The following is a 25,440-nucleotide window of genomic DNA, read 5'->3' as shown; positions in this document are numbered from 1 at the left end:
AAATCTTTAACAGTTGACTAGCTAATTACGCTACGAATGATAATTCATAATAATCTCCAGCGACAAGAAAATATATCTGATATAACGTACACATGATAACTTACCAATCGAAGAATCTTCTGCCGTGAAAAGTGCCGTCGGAGGAGCCATTCAAATAGGGTAACTCCACACCCACGTGAGTTTCCTCTCGACTTGGCACAGGTCCGACGTATCTCACTCGTCCTTGAAGAACTTTACCCTCCGGCGATATAACCTTCACGAGATGATCCAGCTTGAGATCTCTTGGTATCTGTCGGAATAAACACCGTAGATCGTAAACCAAGATCAGCAAGTGATCTACCGTAAAGTATACGATTTTAATTCCATGTGGTAACGATTTTAGCGGATCGTTAAGAGACGCTCGACGTTCGATTAAGTTTCGTCTATCATCGACGAGTTTAACACCGATAACCATTCACCAGGATTAAAAAGAGCGAAACTTTCAAGCATCTGACCATCTCTCGTACGTACGGTAATTCATCGATTAAGCGAATTGACGAGCGATCGTACGAACTGTATGTAATAACTCTCCTTCGTAACTTCGCTTAATTTAGAATTATAACGGTTTAATCGCGCCGGAGTGTTTTCCACCGTTCCAAATGACACGTTATCGTGCCACGTTCTAATCAATTGTCAGCGAAGCCGGATACGTCGAGGCACACGCGAGACACGCTGGTGAAATTCACCTTTGGCAGGTACGGTCTAGCATCCTGCGGGGGATGCCAATCACGGATTAGATCAGGCTCGGAGTATCGCCGCGTACGTCTCCGCCTGGCTGTCTGTCGGCTCCAATAGTCGGAACTGACGCCGCTACTGGAGATCGTCAGCATCGAGTCGATGCTCCGTCGTAAATAATCCTCAGCCTCGTCGATCAACGATTCGGTCGAATCGCCGCTGTTATCGCCGGTCACCAAATCCGAGCGCAGATTTGGCAGACTGCCTCGCGTCATCGGGCATTCTGCGAACAAACAACGTCCTGACAGAAGTCGCTTTACTGTTATGACGATACACCGTTTATAACGGGTGTCTGGCCAAACGATGTTACTTTAGTGGATCGTTTGGAAGAACTCGTCATTTATTTATTATTTATCGACGCCATCGGCCAGCATTATCGGACAATACGAATAAGTTTGGGGGAAAAGTGGTGCAACGAAACCTTGGGCGGTGTTTTATTTTTGTCGAGGTCGACGGGCTTCGCGTTTTTATTATCTTTATCGTTATACGCGCGTCGCAACAGAGTAATTAAAAAAGGTTTCGTCAAAGCACAGGTTCAATGGTAAAATAGAAAGAACGCGACAGGTTGCAGGTTGACTGGGTTTCACCCACTTATAATTATCGAGGACGGTTTACAGCGAAATGAGCGACACAAAAGAAAGCGAAGGTACGTTTTCAGCTTGTGCGAATAAAGGAAGTACGGGTTGAAACTTTACAGATTATCAACTAAGTAAACGTATTTGGTTTGCGGGAAAATTGCCCGCAAGTTCTAGTACTTTGTGTCTGCTCTACGAAAACATAGGAAAGGATATATTTGTATAGTTTCTATGGTTAATAATTGGCAAGAACAAATCTGTCTCGAGGTCTGAAAGAATTCGATTCAGAAAGAATCAAGAAATCTCATTCCTGAAACAATATACAAACAACTAGCTGCCTTTGGAATTTTCAAATATTCGACATATTGATCAGAGCGTTTGCGAAAAGTCGAAAAGCGAAAAGTCCTTTTATGGATTGTTTTATTTGGCAGGAACGGAAGGTTGCGAAAATAGGTGCAAAATATCGAAACGATGTTAAAATACAGCCACGTAATGTAGATCGGTTACGATCGAATGACTCGTCTTATAACGTTGCACGGAAACGCGAACCTGCGATACGGTTCCAGCCGATCGTAAGGTTTCTGAACGCGATAGAAGGTTAATTTGAAGTGGCTGAGCCTGAGATTCAATTAACCGCAACTGGCTTCTGCGAGTAAATAGTAAACTACATGCCCATTTGCGACAGTTTATCTCGATTGAAATTAACTCTACAGGCGTCGTTTCAAATTACACACGCGCAATTAAGATGTATCGTGACAAGTAGACAAACTGTAAACTATGATTTTAAAATAAAATTTTAAAATAAGTTAGTGCGATAGAAAGACAAACCTTGGAAAGTGACCTTCGATCGCGTCCTCTTTGGAACGCTCTTAGAAGCTTTCGAGGACGTCGCAGGAGGGTGCACGTGTGTAGGCGAAGAGGGCATAGAGGACCAGGTTGGTCTGGGGGTAGAAGTGGCCGCCGGAACTCTCCAGGTATCGAAGGACGTCGCGGTTGCTCTCCACGAGTGTCTTCGAGACGGGCCACCGACAACCTCCAATCCAGGCGACGGGATCGAAGACAAAGAGCCACGATATCGAGAGGAGTAAAAGTCGGTGGAGAGGCGGCAATCGCACGGACTCGGAAGTCCTGTGCTGGGGTTGCAACGAGGCCAAAATCCCGCAGGAGAGCCGAGCGATTCGCGGCGATGCACGTCCGGTGTTCGAAGGCCACAGCCGCGAGAACTGAAACAAGTCTGAACAAAAGGAACGATATGAGTCATTGTTGATCATTCCGCGATAGTAAAACCGATTGATTATCCGGTCGATCTACCGAAATGTGTTCGAGTAGAACGAGTCAATTTTTAGAATAACGCACGCAATCGGAAATACAAAATTACAAAATAATAGAAAAGTAATTGTGTACGCTAATCCTTTTTTATTTCGTACTTGCCACATTTATTAGACTACGAATGCAAGAACAAGCTGCAGCGTTGTTTAATTTTCGTAAGCAGCCGATTTTCCATGTTTTAAATTACCGTTCGAGGACGAAATGGAAGTGAAATGACAGAAGAGCAATTGTAAAAGAGATAAGCGATTCGTTATTCGCGTTTCAGTGAGATATTTAAGATCGTAGGTTCCCTTGCACCGCAGCGCAGCGGAAAGGAGTATAATCGAATAATACAGCGACAGTAAACATTCAGAACCTACAGTATCGGAATAAAACAAAACGAGGCAAGCAATTAGTCATCCAAGTTGACGGAGAGGCGGAATTGAAACGAACGTCAAAGTGAATCGCATTAGCTTTATTCGTTCGACCTTCTCCCACGCGCCAATCATTTCTGTATATATATATATACGGAATATATACACACATAGATAAAACGGTGTTACGCCATTTTAAGAATAGTCTACTTTACTGCTTCCATTTATCACCTACGATATTGAATTTCTACGCGCATGGATAAAGATAGTTTTAACTATTATTATTTCGTGTAATATAATCGCCTCCCAAAGAGCTGTCCTTTACCAAGAACGCGTTACTCTAACGTTGTTACTTGGATTCTTCGAAGTGAATATGCAGCAATTCCATTTTAGAGGTGATTTCAAACACGTAGGATGCTTGGAATCGGACCTATTCATCGAGATAGCAGAGAATGTTACTTATTACGTTATTACGATAAATAAAAAAATATTAGACACCAACAAAATATATTTTTATTGTCCATTATCAGCTAAGTATACAGAATTAATTCATTGGCATCTGAAATATAACGTAACGTTAAACAAGTATGACAAAGTACATCTCTATAAAATATATTGGTTATCAAACAAGCGTTTAAACAACACACATACAGGATTTTATAAGTATAGTATTATCAACGTGCAAAAATAATGTTTGTTACAAAAACAATGCTGACGATTAAGACCTAAATGTGACAGGAAGACTGCTCAAACATTCCATCGCAGCATCGTACGTAAATATTGCGAACGAAGACAAAGAGCAGAAAGTTGGGATATTACGACCGATAATTATTCGTATTCTGATCTGGGCATCATAAAAATTGAGATCCTGATTACACTCTATTGACGCTAGAATGACGCGATTCGCATTCGCTGCCCTTCCACTTCTCTATCGCGTGTACGATCCTACGAGTCCTCCAATGATTCAGAAATGTTTCTACTACTTGATAAACAAATCTAGTTTGTATCACAAATGTTCGCTATAAGTCCAGCTTACACTGCAGCAGCAGGTCTGGTTTCGATTCTTAAACGATTAACTCCATAAATGTGCATCGTTCCTTCTCACACGAGCGCAAACCAATGTTACGCGATGTTCCTCTCGCTTTTTCTCTGAAATTGTCGAAACTTCAAAAATGTGAAACACCACATTGCACGAAAACCAATGATTCGTAGATGAAATCCATGCTGCAGTCGCGACATACTATCACCCAACATCAACATACTGCAAACTATAAACTCCTAACATAATGTATTTATCGTACTTTCCAAATCAAAAACTACAAGATTTGTCCTTTGACACAGAAGGATCGAATCTTTATCTTACGGATTATGAAGATTCTGATCCGAATTCGGATCCTACCTGTGCGTGTGGGTCGTGGCAGAGATGATCGGCGCTTCTGGACAACTCTGGCACCATGCTAGTGAAGCTGATGTCCGACAGCATTACTCTTCTAGCTTCCCGGGTTTTGTCGGACAATCGAAGTCTTCCAGGCACCCCGGTAGGCAGAGCGAACTTGCTGGGCAACGTGGTGAACGTATGGGCCACTTTGTGCGCGAGATAACTCTCGGAACGCCAGTGGGCTGGAAGCGCAGAAATGTCAGTTTGGGCACCAGACTCTCGTCTTGCTCCGCTGATTCTGTCCATCACCGGTCTCAATGGTGCCGCGCTCTTTCGTCGACTACCCGCTAAAGCTTCACGATGAATGATCGGTCTGAAAAAAGGTATAAAACTATACGGTAAATTGTTTGACGTACTTGGCATTTTCGCCATTTCTCCACTCTTCCAAGAATCGCGCAATTGCGACGGCACGCTTCTTAGTTAAAACGTTGCATCGAGCATACTTTATTATTTATTAAATATTTCAAATTCCTCGTGTCTTCTTACTTTACATTTTAAGGGAAGTTGTACGTACTGTTAAGAAGTAACATTATTACTGTTGCAAAATTTATAAATTTATAATATATGACTTTTTCTAGAAATCTAGAATGTAAGTATAGACGATTAACCATATGATTCGTTCGACATGTCGAAGCGTCTTCTGTTAAGGCGGTTGCAAGATGTTGAGCGTTAAATTTGCTGTGACAAAATTTCATATTAAATTAGGTGCAATTTCGAACTATTAGTAGCTCGTCGTTGACACCCGAATACTATTAGAGCCTAGACCATCGACTGTGGCTTCTGATCTAATTTTCAGTCCATAATTGTATCAGAATCAGAGCCAATTTCTGATACAACACATACCTCGCTCTATTCTGACACAACAAACTGAAATCACCGAACTACCCAGCAAATCAATCGAGAGAGAATCGTCGATGATATTTCATTAACGATATGTGAAATGAATGGTGCAAGTAGAGATAAAGGATTTCTTTGTCGCGCTAACGAAACAATTTCAGTTACAAACAACGGTGATGTAAAAGTAAAGCAAATGACAAGCCAACGGATGTGTTTGATAAGTTATTGATAATTATAACCGACGACGTAATTAAATCGCATAAATACGCGTGTGCGCTAACGAACAGGAAACACGTTTAAAGTGTCGTTTCGTGTATGCGTACGCATCGTTCGTTAGGAAGCTTCGCATGTGGCAAATTGCCGTAGGCGAAAAAAAGCAGTTGGAAGTAAGTGAAAACGTTTTATGGCTGTTAAATACCAAGCAGCTAATTAAAGTACTTTCAACGAATACGCGCATACATATATTAGCGTGAGAGTCTTTCATCAAGTACAGACTGAAGAGCCCTACGAGATGTTAAATAAAATGTCGGTACACCTATTCAAGCGAAAAAGTCGGGTTCTCTTTCCTTTCCTTCGTTCAACGATGATCAACAATAATATCTACGATATTTAGCGTATCTTTCAACGAAACCAATAGATATTCGATAAAAAAAACAGGTAATTTAAATAAAGATTTACGCTCCAACTGTTACGACATTTTTCAAGACGTTCGAAGGAGGCCTGGAGTTGCTGTAACGCAAGTGCCGAAAAAATAAAATCGATAGGCTATCGTGCAACGCTAAAAAAGAAGCTGCTAGTTACCTGTATGCAGTAGGTGGCGCGGCTAAAGTGTTCCTTCTGACCGCTTGTCTGGTAGCATGCTCAGGTTCTTCGACAACTCCACACTTGCTGATATCTGTTTCGACCAGCACCGAGCACTGAGACCATATTTTGTTCAACCTGGTGCTGGAACTTTCGTCGAACCTATCCACGCTTTCCTCGCGATCGATGCTCGAGCTTTGCGAAGAAACCGCTTCCTCGACGGAGCTGGTCTTCTCACCGTTGCACACCAAGGACTCGCCCTCGGCTGATTTAGCGTACTTCAACAACGCCGGTTGACCAGTAGGCGCAGACTGTGGCCAAGTTTCGGTCTCGGTTATGGAGACCAGATCTTCCTGAAGACCAAGATCGCGACAAGTTTCGTCCGTGGTGAATATCAGCTCGATATCGTCCAACTCCTCGGACTCGTTCTCGGATTGATCGTTCGGCTTCGGCTGGTCGGCCAATTGATTCTGGCGTTGATGTTGCTGCAACACTTGCGTGTCCGGATTATCGCTGAACACCGAATTGTCTCCGTCGGAAACAGATTTCAAGCTCAGATCCTCGAGATCCTTCTCTGGCACCTCCAAGTGATCGACCTGCGCCGCGTTCCCATCCTCCGCCTCGACGTCCTTGGATCGTCTATTCGTCAAGGCGGAAGCCAGGTCGTTCGAAGTCCCGCTCTTCACCGTATCGTCCAAACTGACACCAGATATTCCAGCCTGAGATTTAACAACAGTCGCGTCTCTCGACATCGTACACTTCGACGTCTGACTCCTGGATTCCGATTTGGACGAGGATTCTACATGACTGTTAGGCACTTTCTCGACTGTACGAGACTGCAGATCGGGAATCTCGCCGTTACCACTGGTGTTGCTATCGGTACGAGGCTCGATGACCGGCTTAGGTGCCTCTGCCGTGTCCTCCATGTCGACTTTGTCCCTGGACGCGTCCATGAGTACGCCTGCTTGCTCTGACAGACTGACACCGTTTACAGGGTAAGAATGACAGCGAGAAACCAGCCGCGTATGCACGCTACACGTGGTTATTAATAGGTGCATCGAGAATGGAACGCGTTCCTTTTAATTAACACTAACGCTACGGAGAAGCTTCATTTGGCGATTCACGCTTCTGACCGGCGAATTACGCGAATATCTTCCGCTATTATCCTGAATATTTAGATCGTTAATCTACATAATAACATTAACTTTGCTTTGAGCTGAATGGGTTATACTATTTTAGACAGAAATAAAGTGACCTTATCGTGGAAATGTTAAGTAGACTTGAAATGTACGAATAATAAGAAAAAGAAACATATATTTAACGACGAAAGAGCAGCAACAACTGTCGAAACTCTCGCACGACTCTTTTAACTGATCAAAGATTTACATAGAACTCCCTTGCTTATCGGTCATACTGCACTTTTAAAGATCTCACACGCATGGCACACAATTTTGCAAATGTGCAATATAATCTCCACGTACTACCATTCGTGTCAAATCTCTACGTGCATTCTCAGAATCGCTTTTCATTCGTTATCGATACATTAGCATAAACAGTAAACATTTACTGAGTTCTCGATCGCGCATTATCCACGTGAATTTTTTGCTGAAATACCGTGAAATAAACGATGAATAAATAAATGGAAAACACTTTTCCAGTAGTTTCTATACGTTAACGCGTTGACAGCCACTACGTTGTTGCTTTATTTCCTCCTTCTTTTTTTTTTTTTTTTTTTTTACTACATTTACTACGATTAAAATAAATCACGTCACATCGACCGAGAAATTTTTAATACAAATGACTAGATAAAATGGTAGAACGGAAAGTGTGCTATTCGACGATTATCAATTTTCATCGGAACGTAATATTTTGCATAAATCAAGCGCGTGAAACTTTTCCGCCTATTATATATATCACCGAGCGAACAAAGCGCGTAAAATTCGCGCGGCAGTCAACGTTTTCACGTTATTGCAATTCGTTTCTCCGCGTTAATGTTATTCGTAAATAAAATCAATAAAACGAGTCTCGCCGGTCCGCGCTAGATGATCACGATGATCGTAAAACGCGAAAGTAGAAGAAGACGATGGCGCGTGACAAAGAGAAACGAAATCCACGGACGATCTCTTAATTGCTCACAGAGACGCATTTCAAGACTCACTCTTTGACGTCTTCTACTGCGAGTGAAAAAAGACGGGCCTGGGGTGGCGGGCTTGTGGCAGCATCACTAGAAAACTCACTATTCCTGCTTAGAATCTTTCGCCTAAGGACGTGATTCTCAAGAGCGAGCCTCTCGACGACGTCAACGTAGCTCTCGCCAGAAAAATCACCAACGCTCTGCTTAAGACGGCGAAGCTCTTCCCGCGAAGAATCCAGCGCGGAGCGCAGCGATATCACAGTCTGAAAGCATGCATATCGAAAAATCACTTTTATCCGTCAAGCATATAACACTTGTTTCTGAAAAGAATTTTTAAAACGATTCTTCGCACTCAAAACACAAATGATAAGTAGAGAGCGGATTTTTGTGCGCTTATAGAAAACTCGGAAGTACAGCGCTCCTCGTAATATTCGCTAGGTAAAACAATTTCCTACCGAAGCTCCACTTTCTTAAATTATACTCTGAAAAATATAATTGTACGAATTTGCGTAAAAATCCGCAGTCTAACGACAAGGAGGATCAAGTTCAAGGAGATTCGAATGCAAGATTAACTCTGGTACGATCCCCGAATTTTGTATGTCCCAGTTATCGGTTATTTTCTTCTAATTTAGAAACTTTCCTGAATGTGGTTTTATAGTAAACGTTTCGTCACGTAAATTCAATGCAAATATATTGGGAAACTAACATTAGAACATTTTTAAGCTATAATTCTAAGTATTCTGCGTAAGAACGTATAACCCTACGAATACGACAAGAAATTTCCAATTTGCTCCTTTCCAATTTCCAATTTCTAAACAGTGTATCAAAGAAAATTAACCTTGCCTAATTATAACATCGTTTTCTTAACAAACACTCTGCGTCTATGATTACCGTGAACGATAACAGTAGGTTTCAGTTGGAACGTTCGCAAAATAGCTGCGATTATTATGGGTCACCGTTACCAACCAAGGCGCTATCGGGAATTATTGTAATTGAGACGATGGATGAATGTTTGAAGAGAATTGCACACATGATCAACTTTATTACCCTTTCGATTTCATTCGCCGTGTACATTTAATGATCAGGTCTTGGTATATTCTTAACGAAAATATTCACACCATACACTATTATTGTATACTATCGAGAGTTGCCTATTGAAATTACAGAGTGATCGATGATTTTTTTTTTTTTTTTTTTTAATTTATCGAGCAGTTGCGCGATTAAATTATCCGAGAGTTCTGATTAGTCGTGTTCGAGATGGAAATTCAGAATATGATTAGAACATGGGAAATCCGCGTGATAAGTCTGTGAATCGGCAATAATGCCTATGATTACAAAGTTAATAACGCTGTTCCGAGACGAATCGCGTACTTTCTAAGACGAATGAAATCTCGGAAGACGAAATGGATCTACCATCTCGATGGGATAAAAATCTTGGCGAAAGCTTGCATCTATACTAAAATGCTTGAATGGGCCTAAATTTCGTTGGTTTGAATAGATGGTCGTTTTATTAAGTAGTTTAATGTAATTTAGCTTAAGATAGCTTAATAATTGAGCGCTGGCAATGCACGGTAGGAAGTGCGGTTTGATTTTCCGCTGCAACGAAGATTAGAAACAAGACGAATCGCGTTTCCATATTACGCTGAATAAAAATCTCACGGTATGGATTTAAATACGCGAATAAAAATATCAGTTTTACAAATAACTGCAATAATTAGAAAATAGTTAGAATACAAATAATAATCTCGTTAGAATCAAAATATTTATTATGATATCCTGAATTTTTCTTATGTTTATTAACATATACCCCTTCATCTGATGTACCACGAATCGTACACAGAAGAAACATATCATACACTAAGGTCAAAGGATCACAGAGGTAAAAAGATCGAAAGAGAGCGAACAGCATCGGTGTATTATGAAATCGATGGCTCAGGTAAGGGTGTATACAGTGATCTGATGCCCTTTTAGCAAGCATCGTGTCATCTGACCAATCACACACATACACGCGCATTAATAATAAGTCAGGCATACTGACACACGTAGGTATAACAAAGGAGCGATTTCTTCAAAATTAAACTTATTCTTTAACAGACGAACAACTAGTAACAAACAGGTAGTAACTTGACAAAAACTGGCTTTTTGTATCTACCTACATATGTTGGTACGTAATATTTTACAAAGTTGCAAACAAAAGTTCAAAGCAAGTACATAAATTATACTCTGTGCCTTTTTGTTTAAATATATACACCTTACTATATAAAAAAATAAATAGAATAGCATATCGAACTTTAACAGAAGTATTTTTTTTAATTTTACCAATTTGAAATCTATTTTCTAAATATAACACACACACACATACACACGCATACGTATACATATATATATATGTATAATAACGAGTTTGAAATTTGTATTATTTAATTAAAATTCTTTGACAAGATTATTTTATGCCAAGATAGGAAAGAATAAAACAAACGGGATGAACACAAGTTCAATTATTGTGATTAATTGTAACAAAGTTAATCGTGGTGCATTAATTAAATTTGTGATTCAAACATTCAAACCTGATGCAAGGCCCTGACAACGTCTAGTCCGGGGATTCCCGGGGATGGCAGGGTAAGCTGCAGCCCCTGATGGTGAGACTGCCGACCAGCTTCAGCTTCCATGCCTCCTCCTCCCCACCCGATATTTCTAACGAGATCTTGCCACCGCCACAGGTCATTCCGAAACCGTCTTTCTCTTTGTTCGTTTCACCACGTTTTTACAATTTCACCGATTCGAATCGATCGCGTTGTTTCCGTTACCACATACACCCGGGACCACTGATCGATTCTCCCTCACTGGACCTCGAATCTTTAATGAAATACCGAACAGATCAATCGCTGAACCAGTCACCAACGATAATCCTAATTCGCGGAAACGATCGTCAGTTTCTATTTTCCTATGTCACGAGAGGGGCGTGAAATCGGATGCAAAAACACCATGGACACCCTTAATGGCAACGCTATAAATAGAGCCGAAAATGTCAGGGATAGTTAATACACTACGCTATCCATTTTACGTTCGAAATTAGAAAATTAGGATTGAACAGGCGATTTTAGTTTTTCCTTATAACGTTATGTTTAGTCACGGATGAAAAACGATTTAAGAAATTTCCTCGATAATGCTGTTCATGAATAAAGAAAACAATCGGAAATAATTGCATACAAGTGAAACACCATATACCGTTGTTCGAAATATTACCTTTTACGTTAAACGTAGGTTTCACCCTGTCGTGAATTTTCTGCGCGCTATGTTTGACTTCTAAGTGATTGCAAACGAGTGTTATTCGTCAAGCAAGATGTGTATAATATATTTTTACTGTAATTTTGAATGACTGTATAAATAAATTTGATATATAGTATATGTTTAATATGCTGTGTAAAATGAAACTTATTAAAAACGATAGAAGTAGAAAATTGAAACATCAATATTCAAGGAAAGAAGCTGCGCTTACGATACGAGCAAGCTTTTATAATTTTTCGTAAGATTAAATTGCAACTTACTTTTTACACGGATTTATCAATATACATCAAGACCATTAAAAAAATTGATTATCAATAAAAAAAAGTAATATTTTCTTTTTAGAAAGTGACGCCGTAGTAACTGCGCGTAATACCATACGGATTGATTCACTTTTACGCACGCACTTTATCGTTCACTGTCGAGAACGTACTACTGAGAACAACGTTTACGACGGTGCTTGAACAGAGTTTTCCAATAAGCAGTCATTGTTAGAACTACTAAAAGATACTAATCAATATGGAACAGCTCGAAGGGTTTATAGGTACCACTTTAATCGTAATCGCTAAGCGCTTCAAATCTATTAGCCCAATGCAATTATATTCCTCAAACACCGATTATCATTTAATTCGGAGTTTCCTTCTTATGTATACACAATTCACCGATATCGTTTAATTAAAGTTTTTATATCAATGAAAAAAAAGAGAAAGTCCACTTGTATATCTCGATCTTAATAATATATAAAATTACATTTTTCGTGAGTACGACGCGGTAGCGTAATTTTCATACGAATGTCAACAATATAGTTCGAGCTGTCACTTGGCCTTTAATGCAGACGACGAAATAGAAATACATACCCAATTACAACAGGCTTGCCAACGTTGTATGATGCTACTCACGACAAGGAGCATTTTCACTAGGAGATGAATGGCAAATATCGCAAAACTTAATAATTCCCTTTTATCGCTACACATTGGCGCGGATACAAGTATAATTTAAGCTGAAATTAAAGTATTTTTGTCATTATACATTTTTATAAAGCACTTTTGTATTCATTATACAGTAAAGAAGTATAGTGAAACAGTAAAATTTTCATCAGCAAAATGAATTAAATCTGATTCATATTAAAAATTATTATTTTATTTTTTCGAACAATAAAATGCAATTAAAACAATGTAAAACAATTTAATTCTCTTGTATAATAAATTAATTTCATTATTTTTCAGTAAAATCTGCCGTTTAAGGTTATTTGAAAATTAAATAGAACTATAGATGACGAGTATTATATAGAGCAATCTGTCCGCGCAAAGTTCGGTATTATACACGAGTGTACTATTATTCGTGACGTTGACATTACATAGTCCATAATAACAGACGAAAAGAATAAGAAAAAAAAGGAACGGAAATCTCATAAATGTACTAAAACAGTATAATATGTTTCATGGAAAATAAGTTCTAATTGGAGAAGTGAACCTAATTCATAAGGATGGAACATAAGACGAATATAAGAAGCATTTTATTTGTGATTTTTTTACACTTGTCGGTGCTAAATTGTACTCACTTGACGAAAACTTATTTTAAAGATGAAATTACAAATAATGGTGACAATATACCAAAAATCAGTTGGTTATTTAGCAGTTCTGCTGACAGTTCCGTTAGGATTAAAAGAGCCAGCATAATCAAGTTAAACGAAGATAGTTCATTAAAATCTATGAATATTAAATGTCGACAAAATTTAAATCGCCTGTGCGGTGATATTACTAAAAATAACGACGAATTAATGCTGTTAGAATGTATTCAAAGTTTTAAGGTATAACTTTGAATTAACAGAACAGTTATTTTATAATATAGAGTACTTAATAATACAAGTAAAATAAAATTACTAATTTTAATTTGATTTTTTTTTCATTTTACAGCCAACTGAAGTATCTGGTATTGATGATGAATGCCGACAAGCAATCTGGGACTATATCTTAAATGTTACAGGTAATTCAAATATAGAACGTTTAGCTAGAAGAACCTGTGGCAAAGAGTTAGATTCATTGGATTGCACAGCTTTTGGTAATAAACATGGAGCGTATCTTTCATGTTTAATTGATCAAAGAGAAAAAGTCAAAAATCCTCAATGCATTACATATATCCAAAGGTTGGAATGGATTGCATTCAGTGATTTTAGGATTATAACACCATTTTCTTCAGATTGTGAAAATGATATTAAAAGATTCAAATGTGACAAGGTACAACCTTACAGAGACATATCCCAAGGACAAATATTAGCTTGTTTACAAGAACATGTTAATGAACTTCAACTTCAATGTAAAAGACATATACTTCATGTGTCTGAGATACAAGCAGAAAATATCAACTTAGACCGACAATTGTATTTAGCTTGCGAAGAAGACCATACTAGATTTTGTCCAAATATTAGACCAGGAAGTGGTCAAGTATATAAGTGTTTAATGCAACACAAAACGGATAGATCTATGACAACAATGTGCCAAGAACAGCTTGCAAGACGAGGGAAATTAATTGCATCTGATTATAGAGTTAGTAAAGGACTGGTTAAAGCTTGTAAAGATGACATTAAAAATAATCATTGTAGAAGACCTGTGTTTGAAGATAAAAACATAAGACTTGCACAAATTCTTCTTTGTTTGGAATCTGCGGCAAAAAATGGTAGTAAAATTGATAATAACTGCCAAGCTGAAATGTTTGATCATAGAAAACTTTTAATGGAAGATTATAGATTATCCCCTGAGATAGTTGATGGTTGTGCTAATGATATTACAGCATTTTGTAATAGTTTAGAAGTTGGTGGTGCAACAATTCATTGCTTGATGGAGCATACAAGACCAAGAAAGAGGAAATCGCGAATATCTAGTAAATGTCAGAGAGCGGTAATCAAATGTTTTCATATATACATTTATTATATACATAAGAAATTATATAATAATAAATATTAACGAAATGTTTTTTAAACATATTAATAGTTAGAGGATCTAATTATGGAAGCTGATGCCGGAGAAGATTGGAGAATTGATCCTGTTTTAAAGGAACAGTGTGAATTAATTGCTAATGTAGTTTGCAAAAATGTAAGAAAAGAATTGAAACAAATCAATTGATATTTTATTAAATAATAAGTGAATACTCTAATTTGATTTACATATAGGTACAGGGAGGTGATGCCAGAATGATATCCTGTTTAATGGAACAGCTTGGTACAGACAAAATGACAGAAGCTTGTGAAACTGCTTTAGTTCAGATACAATATTTTGTAGCTAGAGATTTCAAACTAGATCCTCAATTGTATAGAGCATGTAAATATGATGCAACACATCTATGTCATGCAAGAAATGCATGGGCTAGTGATGGAAAACAAATGGATCCAGAAAGAGGACCTCTTGTTTTACCATGTTTATATAGACATGTGTATCATCCTCAAAAGAATATGACAGTAAGAATTCATGTAGTTTCATAAATAACTGTATATAATACCTTAAGTAACTCTGGAAGTTAAAAGCTATTCTTATATTGGCTCATTTTAGTTAAGAACAGAATGTCTTGAAGAAATTAGACGCGTTATGAGGCAAAGAGCAGTAAATGTTGATTTACAACCTGAAATTGAAGAAGTGTGTCTGGCTGAGTTAGCATCATTTTGTTATGACAAAACAGCAAAAGGAGAAGAAATATTATGTCTTCAAGATAATTTAGAACGGTAATAGTAGGTGTATTCGGTCATATGAAAATTTCTAAATTTATTTTACAATCCATTTGTTTTATTCGCAGTTTAAGCAAAAATTGCAAATTAGCGGTCGGCAATTTTACGGAAGAACAAGCAGAACGTGTTGAATTGAATCCAATAATTTCTACTGCATGTTTCCATATCATAGAGCGTCATTGTGAGGTGCAATATAATTTTTTCAAAAATTTAAGTTAAATATTAACACATAATTTTTACTTATGAAACTTATATGAAATATTTAAAAAACAGGAAGTATTAAAATATGGTAAAGATGAGGGTGATATGATGGAATGTTTAATAGAACACAAAAATGAGATAGAAGTGCGATCTGATTATAAATGTAAAGCAGCAGTGGAACACTTCCAATTGATATCATTAAAAAATTATCACTTTACCTATAAATTTAAAGAAGCTTGTAGACCATCTGTTAAAAGATGGTGTCCAAAGTGAGTAGATTTCTTAAATATTTTATATGAATTTTTATCAATACAAGAATGTTTATATTTTAAAATGTAATATTTAGATCTAAAACTAAGGCAGAAGTAATAGAATGTTTAAGTACAAAAGTGCAAGAAGATATAATAAAAGATACTCAACATCACATAACAAAAGAATGTAGACAACAGTTAAAAGCGCAGCTTTATCAACAAAGAGAAAACATTCAGTTTGATCCTATCTTACAGGCACAATGTACAAATGATATTAAACAGTATTGTTATGATCTTGAACCAGGAAATTCTCAGGTTGTGATATATACGTATTTATCTTTATATCTATATTTTGATATCTATATTAATGCAAACATTATTACTTCAGATTCTCGAATGTTTAGCGGCACACAAGTCAAAATTAACAGATGCGTGTCATAAACAATTGTTTAAAGTGAGGAAACAAGAATTCCAAGACAGTTCAAGCGATTTCACTTTATTAAATAATTGCCGAGCGATGGTAAGGCAATTCTGCCATGATATAAGTCGTTCACAAGCGTTAGATTGTTTAAAAAAATATAAAGATGAACCAACATTTGATGATAAATGCAAAAGTATTGTTATTCGAAGAATGATTGAACAAAACACGGACTACAGATTTAATACTGCATTACAAATTGCATGTTCTTATGATATTAATAAGCATTGTAAAGAGGTATGTTTGAACATATTTTACTTACATCTTTTTTTCTACCTTATTATATGTATGACATTCCCTCATTAGGTTTTATTAAATGAACCTACCGATAAAGAACTTGAAGGAAAAGTTATAAGGTGTTTAAAAATTAAATTCCGAGAGTCAAAACTTTTAATAAAATGTGAACACCAAATGACTAACATACTTAGAGAAGCAGCTTTAAATTACCATTTAAATCCATTATTAGCCACAATGTGTGCACATGAGGTATTATCATTAGAATATTTTCAAAAAAAGGATAAATAATTTGAAATAAATATATTGACCAATATAATAACTATTTGGAACAGATTGAAACAATTTGTAAAGCAGATGACAATGATCCAGGAGCTGTAGAAGAATGTTTGAAAATGGAATTTAATGCTGGAAATAGAGATATGAAAGAAGAATGTCGCCTTGAAATTGCTGACTTAATAGAACAAACAAGAGCAGATATTAATGTAGATCCATTATTACAGAAAGCATGTGCCGTCGATGTCAATAAATACTGTAGTGATATTCCTCAAGGCGCAGGGAGGCGTACGTTAAACAAATAAACAATACATTTTATATATAAATTAGTTCATTTATTAGAAGTATAAATCTGTCAAAATTTTATTATTTCTTCTTCTTTTCTTAGATATCATGTGTTTACAAAATGTATTAGAAGACAGTAACAAGTCTCTACAACTTGATTGCTATAAGATGTTAACTACAAGGATCGAAATGTTCAGAAATGCAGCTAAGGTAGCGAATTCTATATTTCTTATAATACATATTATATATTAGTAATATATGTATATTTATTTATTTTCAGTTAATTGGACCAAATTCAATCCAGGAATTGTACTCAACGGTAAATCAATCTCCCGCAAGACGATATTTCATGATTATTGCGTTAACAATGATTGGCTTAATTTTCATCACCGGCTTATTTTGTGGGAGAGTAACAAGACGAACAATGTTAATGAAAAATAAGTGATAAATTATAGTGAGAAAAATCCGTCCTCGAAGATTTTCTATCGCTGTAATTAAAAAGAAAGAACAAAATCAATTCCAAGTAAACATCGAAACAAAGAAGAAGAACAGAGTGATTGTACTGGTGACCTTCCTGCAAGATATCAAACTGTGCAAAATTAAGATAGAAGTTGCATTTTTTAATATTTTTATTTATCTCCTTTTTTAATACACATATAAATTTATAAAAGAGAGCGAAAGGGAGAGAAAGAGAATATATATATATTCATATACATATTATGTACACGAATCTACAATTTGTCATTCAGTAGTATTATCATAAATATAAAAAACTGTAAGATTGAATGAATGTAATGTATGATAAATTGAAAATGATTTGCATTTAAGGTAGATTTTAATAAAAAAAATATATTAATAGAGAATATATATATATATATACAATAAATTGAAATGAGGAATGAAATTTTATGTCAATATTCTATACATTTGTGATATATAACAAAAATTCGTATAAAAATAAAATGGTCACATTTTATTTAAAGCAAAACATATTATCTGGGCACAAATTACCTTGGTCTTCCATTTTAGAACGTTAGAATGCATATAGAATAAAAATTATCGGGAATTATTTACAATGAATGAACTTGGACAATTATGTAATGTGCACATAATATGAAACGTATAAGAATATTACATATTTCCTGACAAAAAAAGTTATGCTCAATTTATAGTAATTAAAGCTATTTAATCTTATCATTGAATACATATATTGCTACTGTGTATCATAAGTTAAGGTATAAGACCAAATATTGTGTTACACGAAATATATTACGAGGTGAAATTTCAAGGTAAAGATGCTGAACTGTAGTCATGCCGTTGTTAGTTATAAAAAATAAATTTTCTTTCTACCCATATTTATATTGTAAAAAAATATAACCCAAGTATCATATACGTAATTCAGTCATAACGTCTAAATATAATGAAACTCAAGGTAAATGAAGCGAATTTCTCATTTAACAAAATTTAATTTCTAGTAGGCTATAGTTCCGCTGAAAATCTATCTATCTGATATGAATCATTACTAACAAAGTTAGTTGATGGCCACAAAAGGAATACAGCGAAACCGTGCACCTTGCTTTGCTTTTATGGCAGTAATTTTTGAGTTCAAACGGTGCGCAACGGTCGTACATATAATTCGATTGAAGGTCGCGAGGAGGCGCGACAATCGCGTGAAGTACAAGATCCAGCAAAACATTAACATCAAAAACCTCTGTAGCGCAGGTCCGCAACGTTGTTTCCGTTGAACGGACGAAATTGTAGCTACAGTGAGTGTTTGTTGTGTGAGAAATCTACATTGTTTAATGTTGTGTGTGTCAAGTGTATAACATGATTGTTACGAACTATTAATGAATCCCTATTGTTACCAACTCAAATAATAAACAAATACATGAACTAATTATATCAAACAATAGTATCGAAAACCATCGTGGAAAGATTGATATATGTGACGTGCGTCGAAGGACATCATCATCGAATAGAAAAACACATTGAAGGAGTAGAACGCATACGACAAATGTCGAATCGTAATGAACTGCGCAACGACATAGGTGTGGCGCGTAAAAGAGAGAGCGTACATACACGTATACGTAGGCATACGTGCAATACGAGCTCCCTTGGAATGAATGTAACCAAGAATTGGATTAACTTTCCCCAGTTACATTTACGTTTAAGAAACCGATCGATTCTTTCAATGCGGTATCAGCTATAATAATCTGATCCTACTAAGTTAATCGTCTCTGCACTATATCGCCGAGTTACATTGGTATTTAAGATCAAGATAAATCCTGTACTGATCTCGGTGAAGTAAATATCACTGTTGGTATTGAAAACACACCGTGTGGGTGCGTGTGCGTGAGCGTACTCGTGCCCGTGCCCGTGCCCGTGCCTGCGCCTATGCGTCTCCGTTCGCCAAGTTGTGGTGATCTTCGTAGAGGTGGCGGCGGCGGTGGTGGAGACAGTGAAGGTGGTGGCGGCGGCGGCGGCGGCGGCGGCGGCGACGACGACGACGGTGGCAGCGGCAGCAGCGGTGGCGACAGTGAAGGAGACGGTGGAGGTGGTGGTGGTGGCGGCGGCGGTGGTGTCCGCGACAACGTTTGGAGGGAGAGATTTCGTACGTCGTGACTGAGTGAGTGAGTGAGTTGGTGCGTGTGCGTGCTACCGCGCGTATACGCTCTCTCTCATTCTTGAGATCGTTCGCGTGTGTGTTGTGTATGTATGTGTATATTATATATATATATATATTGTCGCGCGCGCGCATTAACGGAATTCACGATCAGCACGCAGGGACTCTCAACAAATGTTTAAATGGACGCATCGTCCATTATCACCCAAGTGTCGCGGGATGACGAGCTAGGCCAATTTAATAATGGGAAAGGTAGGTGTTTGCTGTGAATATAGGCTTGCCGCCTTACATTTTTTTTTTTTTACGTTTTTCTTCCAGATGCTGGATGGAATCTGCACCTGTTACGGGACTGCACCTCGCTCCTCACCTTACCTCACCTAACTTCTCACCTCTCACCCCTCTACTCCTCCCTTCCACTGCTATTCGCCTATACTTCACTTCCGACGTCTCTTTTCCTCTCGCCCTCGTTTTTGCCTGGCCTCGCCTCGTTTTGCCTCGCCTCGCCTCTTCACAAATCGTGTCTCCTATCCTTCTCCCCCTCTTTTTCTTTCACCTAAGTTTCGCGTGTAACTTATTGCATCGTGTCGTACCCATACCTTGCCGCCGTTTTAATTCACTTAATCCGATTCGTGTACTCGATACTCAAATATTGCTTGGACGAAGCCAAACAATGTTTAAATTAAGATAAAATAAAAATGTTCCTCTCCCATTTCTTAAAACTGTCAAAATATATGCTTATAGAAATATTCTACTATCCTAAAAATGGTAATTTCTAGTAATTCATCCCTTTGTACATTAAGCAGAAAATAACGTTCCATTAATTATAAGAGCAAATTTTACGTTTTATCTTCCATATATTTTTGTATAAATATATCTCTATTTTGGCTCAAATTTTAACAATTTTGATCACTTTTTAATGTATATATCATATACATATTTACATATGTGTATTTACAAGATGATATTTATTTTTTCCAAATGTAGCTCAGTTACCACAAGAGAATGAAGTGAACAGCACCGGTTCAGCCAGTGGCAAAAAGCCAAGAGGGCGTGGGCTTCTGCGATCTCTACTTTGTTGCCTCGGTAGAGGACGTGGAAGTAGTTCTAAAAGTTCAAAGACAAGCTCGTTACAAGGCGATGGACATGGTTCTCCATCCCTAAGGACTGGATCCCCAAGGTTCCTTCTCCCACCTGTCAGACATCAGGATATGCACAAGAAGTGCATGGTGATTGATTTGGATGAAACACTAGTGCATAGTTCCTTCAAACCAATCAACAATGCCGATTTTGTTGTTCCTGTAGAGATTGATGGGACAGTGCATCAAGTGTATGTTTTAAAGAGGCCTTATGTGGATGAATTCTTACAGAGAATGGGTGAACTGTACGAGTGTGTATTGTTCACAGCAAGTTTGGCTAAGGTATATTATGCAAACAGTTGTTTATTATTACCATGGGCTTCATATTTAGATTTGTTTGAACATTCGATATTTCTGATATTTACAGTATGCTGATCCAGTAGCAGATCTGCTTGACAGATGGGGAGTGTTTAGAGCAAGACTGTTTAGAGAATCTTGTGTTTATCACAGAGGAAATTATGTTAAAGATTTAAATAAACTAGGGCGGGATTTACAGCAAATTATTATTGTTGATAATAGCCCCGCCAGTTACATTTTCCATCCAGATAATGCAGTAAGTTTTACCAATGAAAAATATACAAAAAAGAAGAAAATAGTTGAAGAAATAAAATAAATTCATTTTTAGGTACCAGTGGCATCATGGTTTGATGATATGACAGATTCAGAATTATTAGATCTAATTCCATTTTTCGAGAAGCTCAGTAATGTGGAAAATATTTATACAGTCTTGTGCAATAGTAATCATCCTTATAATCAAGTACCTCCAGCTGTACAAAATAGTCCAAGCCCAGGGTCAGGTTCACTTGGTGCTTCCTAGCCCTACCTAAATTCTGGCCAAGTAGCCAGTATTATCATCGCTCAATGCACTCTGAGGAGAACTTTGATTGGAATATTCCACATTGCTTGCTTGTTATGTAGCAATGGACAACCAGGTATGACCCACTAAGTGTTGGGTGTATAATGTAAGCATACCTATCAAAGAGTCATCCAAAAGGAGGTGAAAATTCTAAACCCTCCTGTATTCATTTTGACACAACATGAATCACAACTGCTTTATCATTGGCTTCAGTTCTTTTTCCTAAGAAATAATAATATGATATAACTGCTCACAGTATATCAGGTACAATGAACTGATTGTATTTATCTAATTATTAAGGTATTTGATGAAGGATTAAAAAGTAGCTCAATTGGTCATAAACAAATAACTCTTCCAATCACATTGACATGGAATAGATTTCGAATACAACTTATTGGTTGCATAATGAATTAATGCGAGTTTCCGTGTTTGATGTACTTGAGAAAAGGAGCAAATGATAATGATAACAATGAATGTAAAAAGTGAATATGCATTTGAAATCGAATAAGTACATGTACGTGATTTAAATTCATGCAGAGTATATACAAAATTATTTGCACGAGAGAATAAATCAAAGTGTAGTATTAAGTAACACTGAGAGAAAAAAAAAATAGATTACTTAAGAGTCTTTTGATGGGCCGTTATAATTTTTCCCTCTGTATATTCCGATTATTTACCGTAGTTTTGCATTGCTTTTAACCATGTTATGTGTGAAACTTCAATAAGTATTTCTTATATAATCATAAATATTGTGCAAAGAAATAATTAATTTTTATACAAATTTTATGAGGCTGATAATTCCAAATAGTTACGAAAAATGAAATTAAATCATGAAATTTTCTTACCTTTATAATTAGAATTTGTTAGAATTCATTGAAAATTTGTGTGTTTGATTTTGCTTGATCAAACATATATTTTATAAATGAGGTTGAGATATAAATCGGAAATTTGGGGAAATGATGCAAATATAAAAAAAATTATGTTTTAATAATTGGGTTGAATGAAAAGTACAGAGAAAGAAAGAATATATATTGTTTTTATTATTTTCATGCTATTTTAATTTCATTCCAAAGAATAATTAAAAAAAACAATGCAATGGGAATTGTATAAGATAAAAAATCAATATATATTTGAAACATTAGGTCAATGCATATCATTCTTTCCCTCCAGGCAGTTATGTGAATAATGGAACATTATGTTAATCATTACAATATCATTAACAAATTAAAATCATTTAGATGTAGTCCATAAAGGATGAATAAGCAAACAAATGTATATTTACACATGTAAATATATTTACTAACAGATAGTCGTCAATTTTGTACGCTTAATTCGTGCGTAAGAAATGTATAGCTAGCGTTATACTTTCATATCCAATCAAACTGTCGTTACTTATACTTTTTTATTTTATTCGTATCGTTGCTAATATATTTGTCAGTATGAATGATGCAGTAAATCAAATTTTATTGTACTGCCGTCATTAACTTAATTTCAAATATCAGACTACTAAGGATACTATACGTCGGTCGCATTATTGAATTTTTGGGAAAAAATTTTTACAGAAGAGAACAGGCAGTCAACTAGATACAGTTTTATAATGCCTGTTAAATAATTTTCTGATCATACATGTTACTCACGTCTTAACGTTCATCCTATTCAATATCGATGTATTTTCATCATCTATTTTACATAACATAACACAAAAATCTGAAAATTAACTTACTGTCTTTCTTCTGAAATTTTAATGTTTTTAAAATTTAAAAATAAAGAAGATACGACATTAATAAATAGAAACCAAATTTTTAATCCATCTTTTATTAAAACGAATTAATTGTAAAGAAATTTTATAAATTTTAGAATAAATCGTTGTTATTTTTAAATAATCATTCAATAAAGTTTAACAATATTATATATAGTTTGGAGGTAGTTTTTTTTAATTTTAGTCTATATATTATTATTATCTGATATTACGTCGCTATTTATCATTGAAAAAAAGTAAGCCATCAGTGTTGTAGGTTTTTATTTCATTAAAAAAGGGCTAGGGTATACAGAGATAAGAATATTATACAACAAGTTATACATATTGCATAATATTAAATGGCTTCCAACTATATATTTTATCAGTTTTTTGTTTTATATGGCAGTGTTTTAAACGGATCAGTATCATTCACAACTAGATCTTACTTTTAACCCAACTGGTATAACAGTGCATAGTGTACTAAAAATCCGAATAAGCAAGAACTAAGAAATCGATTTTCATAGCTATAATATTTTTATGTAAAAATGATATTAATACTATTTAATCCAAAATACGCGAACTTACTTCTCAGCATTGTATATAAATGTTGAATGTTTATATCTAAACCTTAACTTGTTAGCCGTATTTTTATGTTCATTATTACTCGTATTTAAGAAGTAACAGCATGCTATGGAACATTTGTACTTATTGTTAGTAAACGTACCTCGCCTTCTTCTGATTTAACTGTTTTCAAAATATAGAATTATGCAATAACCATATATCTTTACTTCAATCTTGATTTATATGTGTATGCTTTTCACAAACTCGACGAATTCATTAAAAGAAAAAGAAATCGAAAGTTATACAAAACGTTCGTTAGCTCTTAAAATTTCTCGAAAACGCAATCGACTTGAGAGATTACATAAGTAACGATATTTACCGTACACTTTTACAAAAGTATGTCAATAAGTGTGATTGTTTCCACTTGTACAGTGCCCATCGAAATGACTCTACTAATTATAGTGCACCTTTTCGGGAAGTGCATACAAAAAACACGGAGAATATGCCACCCACACAAGGAAATTTTATATGTATATTCCAAATTGAACACAATGTCTTTTATAATGTTCTCGTGTACTGTCTGAAAGCAGTCATAAATTTAAGATACGATATATAAGCGATTACAATGCGACATATACAGTCATGTGGCAAAATCCTAAGAAACAGAAAATATTTCTAAATTCTACGGTCTTCTCCTTTTTTTTTTTTTTTTACCATTATTATTTATTATTATTTCGTTCTCTTTTAATCTCAGAAATCTTTCATCTCTAATGATTTTTATCATAATCAAATTCAAGTACAGAAACTGTCATCGTAATGTAAAGCTTCATCGGTTTGATGGAAGATCGGGAGGATGTGTGAAGAAGCAAAGTTAATGTTGCATCCGACGAAGACCACGTTCCTTATCGGATCTAACATTAAACACACGAAATATCATACATCAAACATCCTTAAGCATCCATCATGTCGTGCTTCCGTGATTAATTAATATTAACAATCTAGTATATTGCTTTTATGGAATGTAAACCCGTTGGATGCTCTAGACGAGTATCCATAGTATTTCATAATATAATAAGTGCGTATCTTTTGTCGTGTTTCGTTTTTCCAAGCATTTTGTTTTGTTTTCTTTTTTAATTATTATTATTATGACTATTATTATTATAATTATTATTATTATTATTATTATTATTATTATGGAGTTGTAACATGATTGTAGAGACGCTATAAAATAACATTGAGGATGATGGCTTTCGTCTGCTACCAGTTGAGCGACAGAGAGAGAGAAAGAGGGAGAGAAAGAATACAGTACATTTAGATTTATTATAAAAGCAAAAAAAAAAAATGCGCCGAGAAAACTGTTAGCGCGAGAAAGGTGTAGCGAAAACGATCGTGATACGTAATTATATATATATAAATATTTAGGTAGACCAATTAATTTTTAATGCGCGATACTTTCGTACAGCGACGCAACGGTGTCTTCGAATTCGTAGCTCTTCGCCGCTGTAATCTGACATATATACATATATACATATACATACATATATATATATATATATA

The 25,440-nt window shown here is 35.9% G+C and overlaps 3 protein-coding genes across 13 annotated transcripts in view; 2 read left to right on the top strand and 1 right to left on the bottom strand.

The window, feature by feature from the left end:
* LOC126871425 (uncharacterized) overlaps nt 1-12,452 on the bottom strand; it is a 28,601-nt gene extending 16,149 nt beyond the window's left edge. Inside the window, exons 1-9 of one of the 10 annotated variants that reach the window (XM_050630229.1) lie at nt 11,790-12,374; nt 11,488-11,604; nt 10,809-11,097; nt 8,266-8,504; nt 6,108-7,085; nt 4,431-4,782; nt 2,178-2,583; nt 726-997; nt 105-289 (exon numbers count right to left, since the gene is read on the bottom strand). In XM_050630229.1, the coding sequence (XP_050486186.1) occupies nt 105-289; nt 726-997; nt 2,178-2,583; nt 4,431-4,782; nt 6,108-7,085; nt 8,266-8,504; nt 10,809-10,910 (2,534 nt within the window). In that variant the 5' untranslated portion in view covers nt 10,911-11,097; nt 11,488-11,604; nt 11,790-12,374. The other 9 variants (XM_050630231.1, XM_050630233.1, XM_050630236.1 and 6 more) reach the window with 9 other exon arrangements.
* A 352-nt stretch (nt 12,453-12,804) lies between these two features.
* On the top strand, nt 12,805-18,324 carry LOC126871417 (Golgi apparatus protein 1). Its single transcript, XM_050630208.1, has 13 exons — nt 12,805-13,336; nt 13,443-14,423; nt 14,517-14,618; nt 14,696-14,980; nt 15,072-15,241; nt 15,313-15,430; nt 15,518-15,714; nt 15,792-16,011; nt 16,085-16,411; nt 16,481-16,660; nt 16,744-16,972; nt 17,073-17,179; nt 17,250-18,324. Exons 1-13 carry the CDS (start codon nt 13,013-13,015, stop codon nt 17,412-17,414), a joined length of 3,405 nt encoding a protein of 1,134 aa, XP_050486165.1. The 5' UTR covers nt 12,805-13,012; the 3' UTR covers nt 17,415-18,324.
* A 148-nt stretch (nt 18,325-18,472) lies between these two features.
* Nucleotides 18,473-25,440, top strand: LOC126871458 (carboxy-terminal domain RNA polymerase II polypeptide A small phosphatase 1). 2 transcript variants are annotated; one of them, XR_007691652.1, is made up of 5 exons: nt 18,473-19,844; nt 20,577-21,010; nt 21,096-21,281; nt 21,354-21,660; nt 25,100-25,440. XR_007691652.1 is itself a non-coding variant. In XM_050630327.1 (4 exons), exons 1-4 carry the CDS (start codon nt 19,775-19,777, stop codon nt 21,543-21,545), a joined length of 882 nt encoding a protein of 293 aa, XP_050486284.1. In that variant the 5' UTR covers nt 18,473-19,774; the 3' UTR covers nt 21,546-25,440. The 2 variants fall into 2 exon arrangements, 1 of the variants encoding a protein (XP_050486284.1); XM_050630327.1 differs by having other exon boundaries at nt 21,354-25,440.

This window comes from Bombus huntii, chromosome 11 (assembly GCF_024542735.1).
Source record: "Bombus huntii isolate Logan2020A chromosome 11, iyBomHunt1.1, whole genome shotgun sequence".
Classification (NCBI taxonomy): Eukaryota; Metazoa; Arthropoda; class Insecta; order Hymenoptera; family Apidae; genus Bombus; species Bombus huntii.
This window is presented reverse-complemented; position numbering and strand designations above follow the sequence as displayed.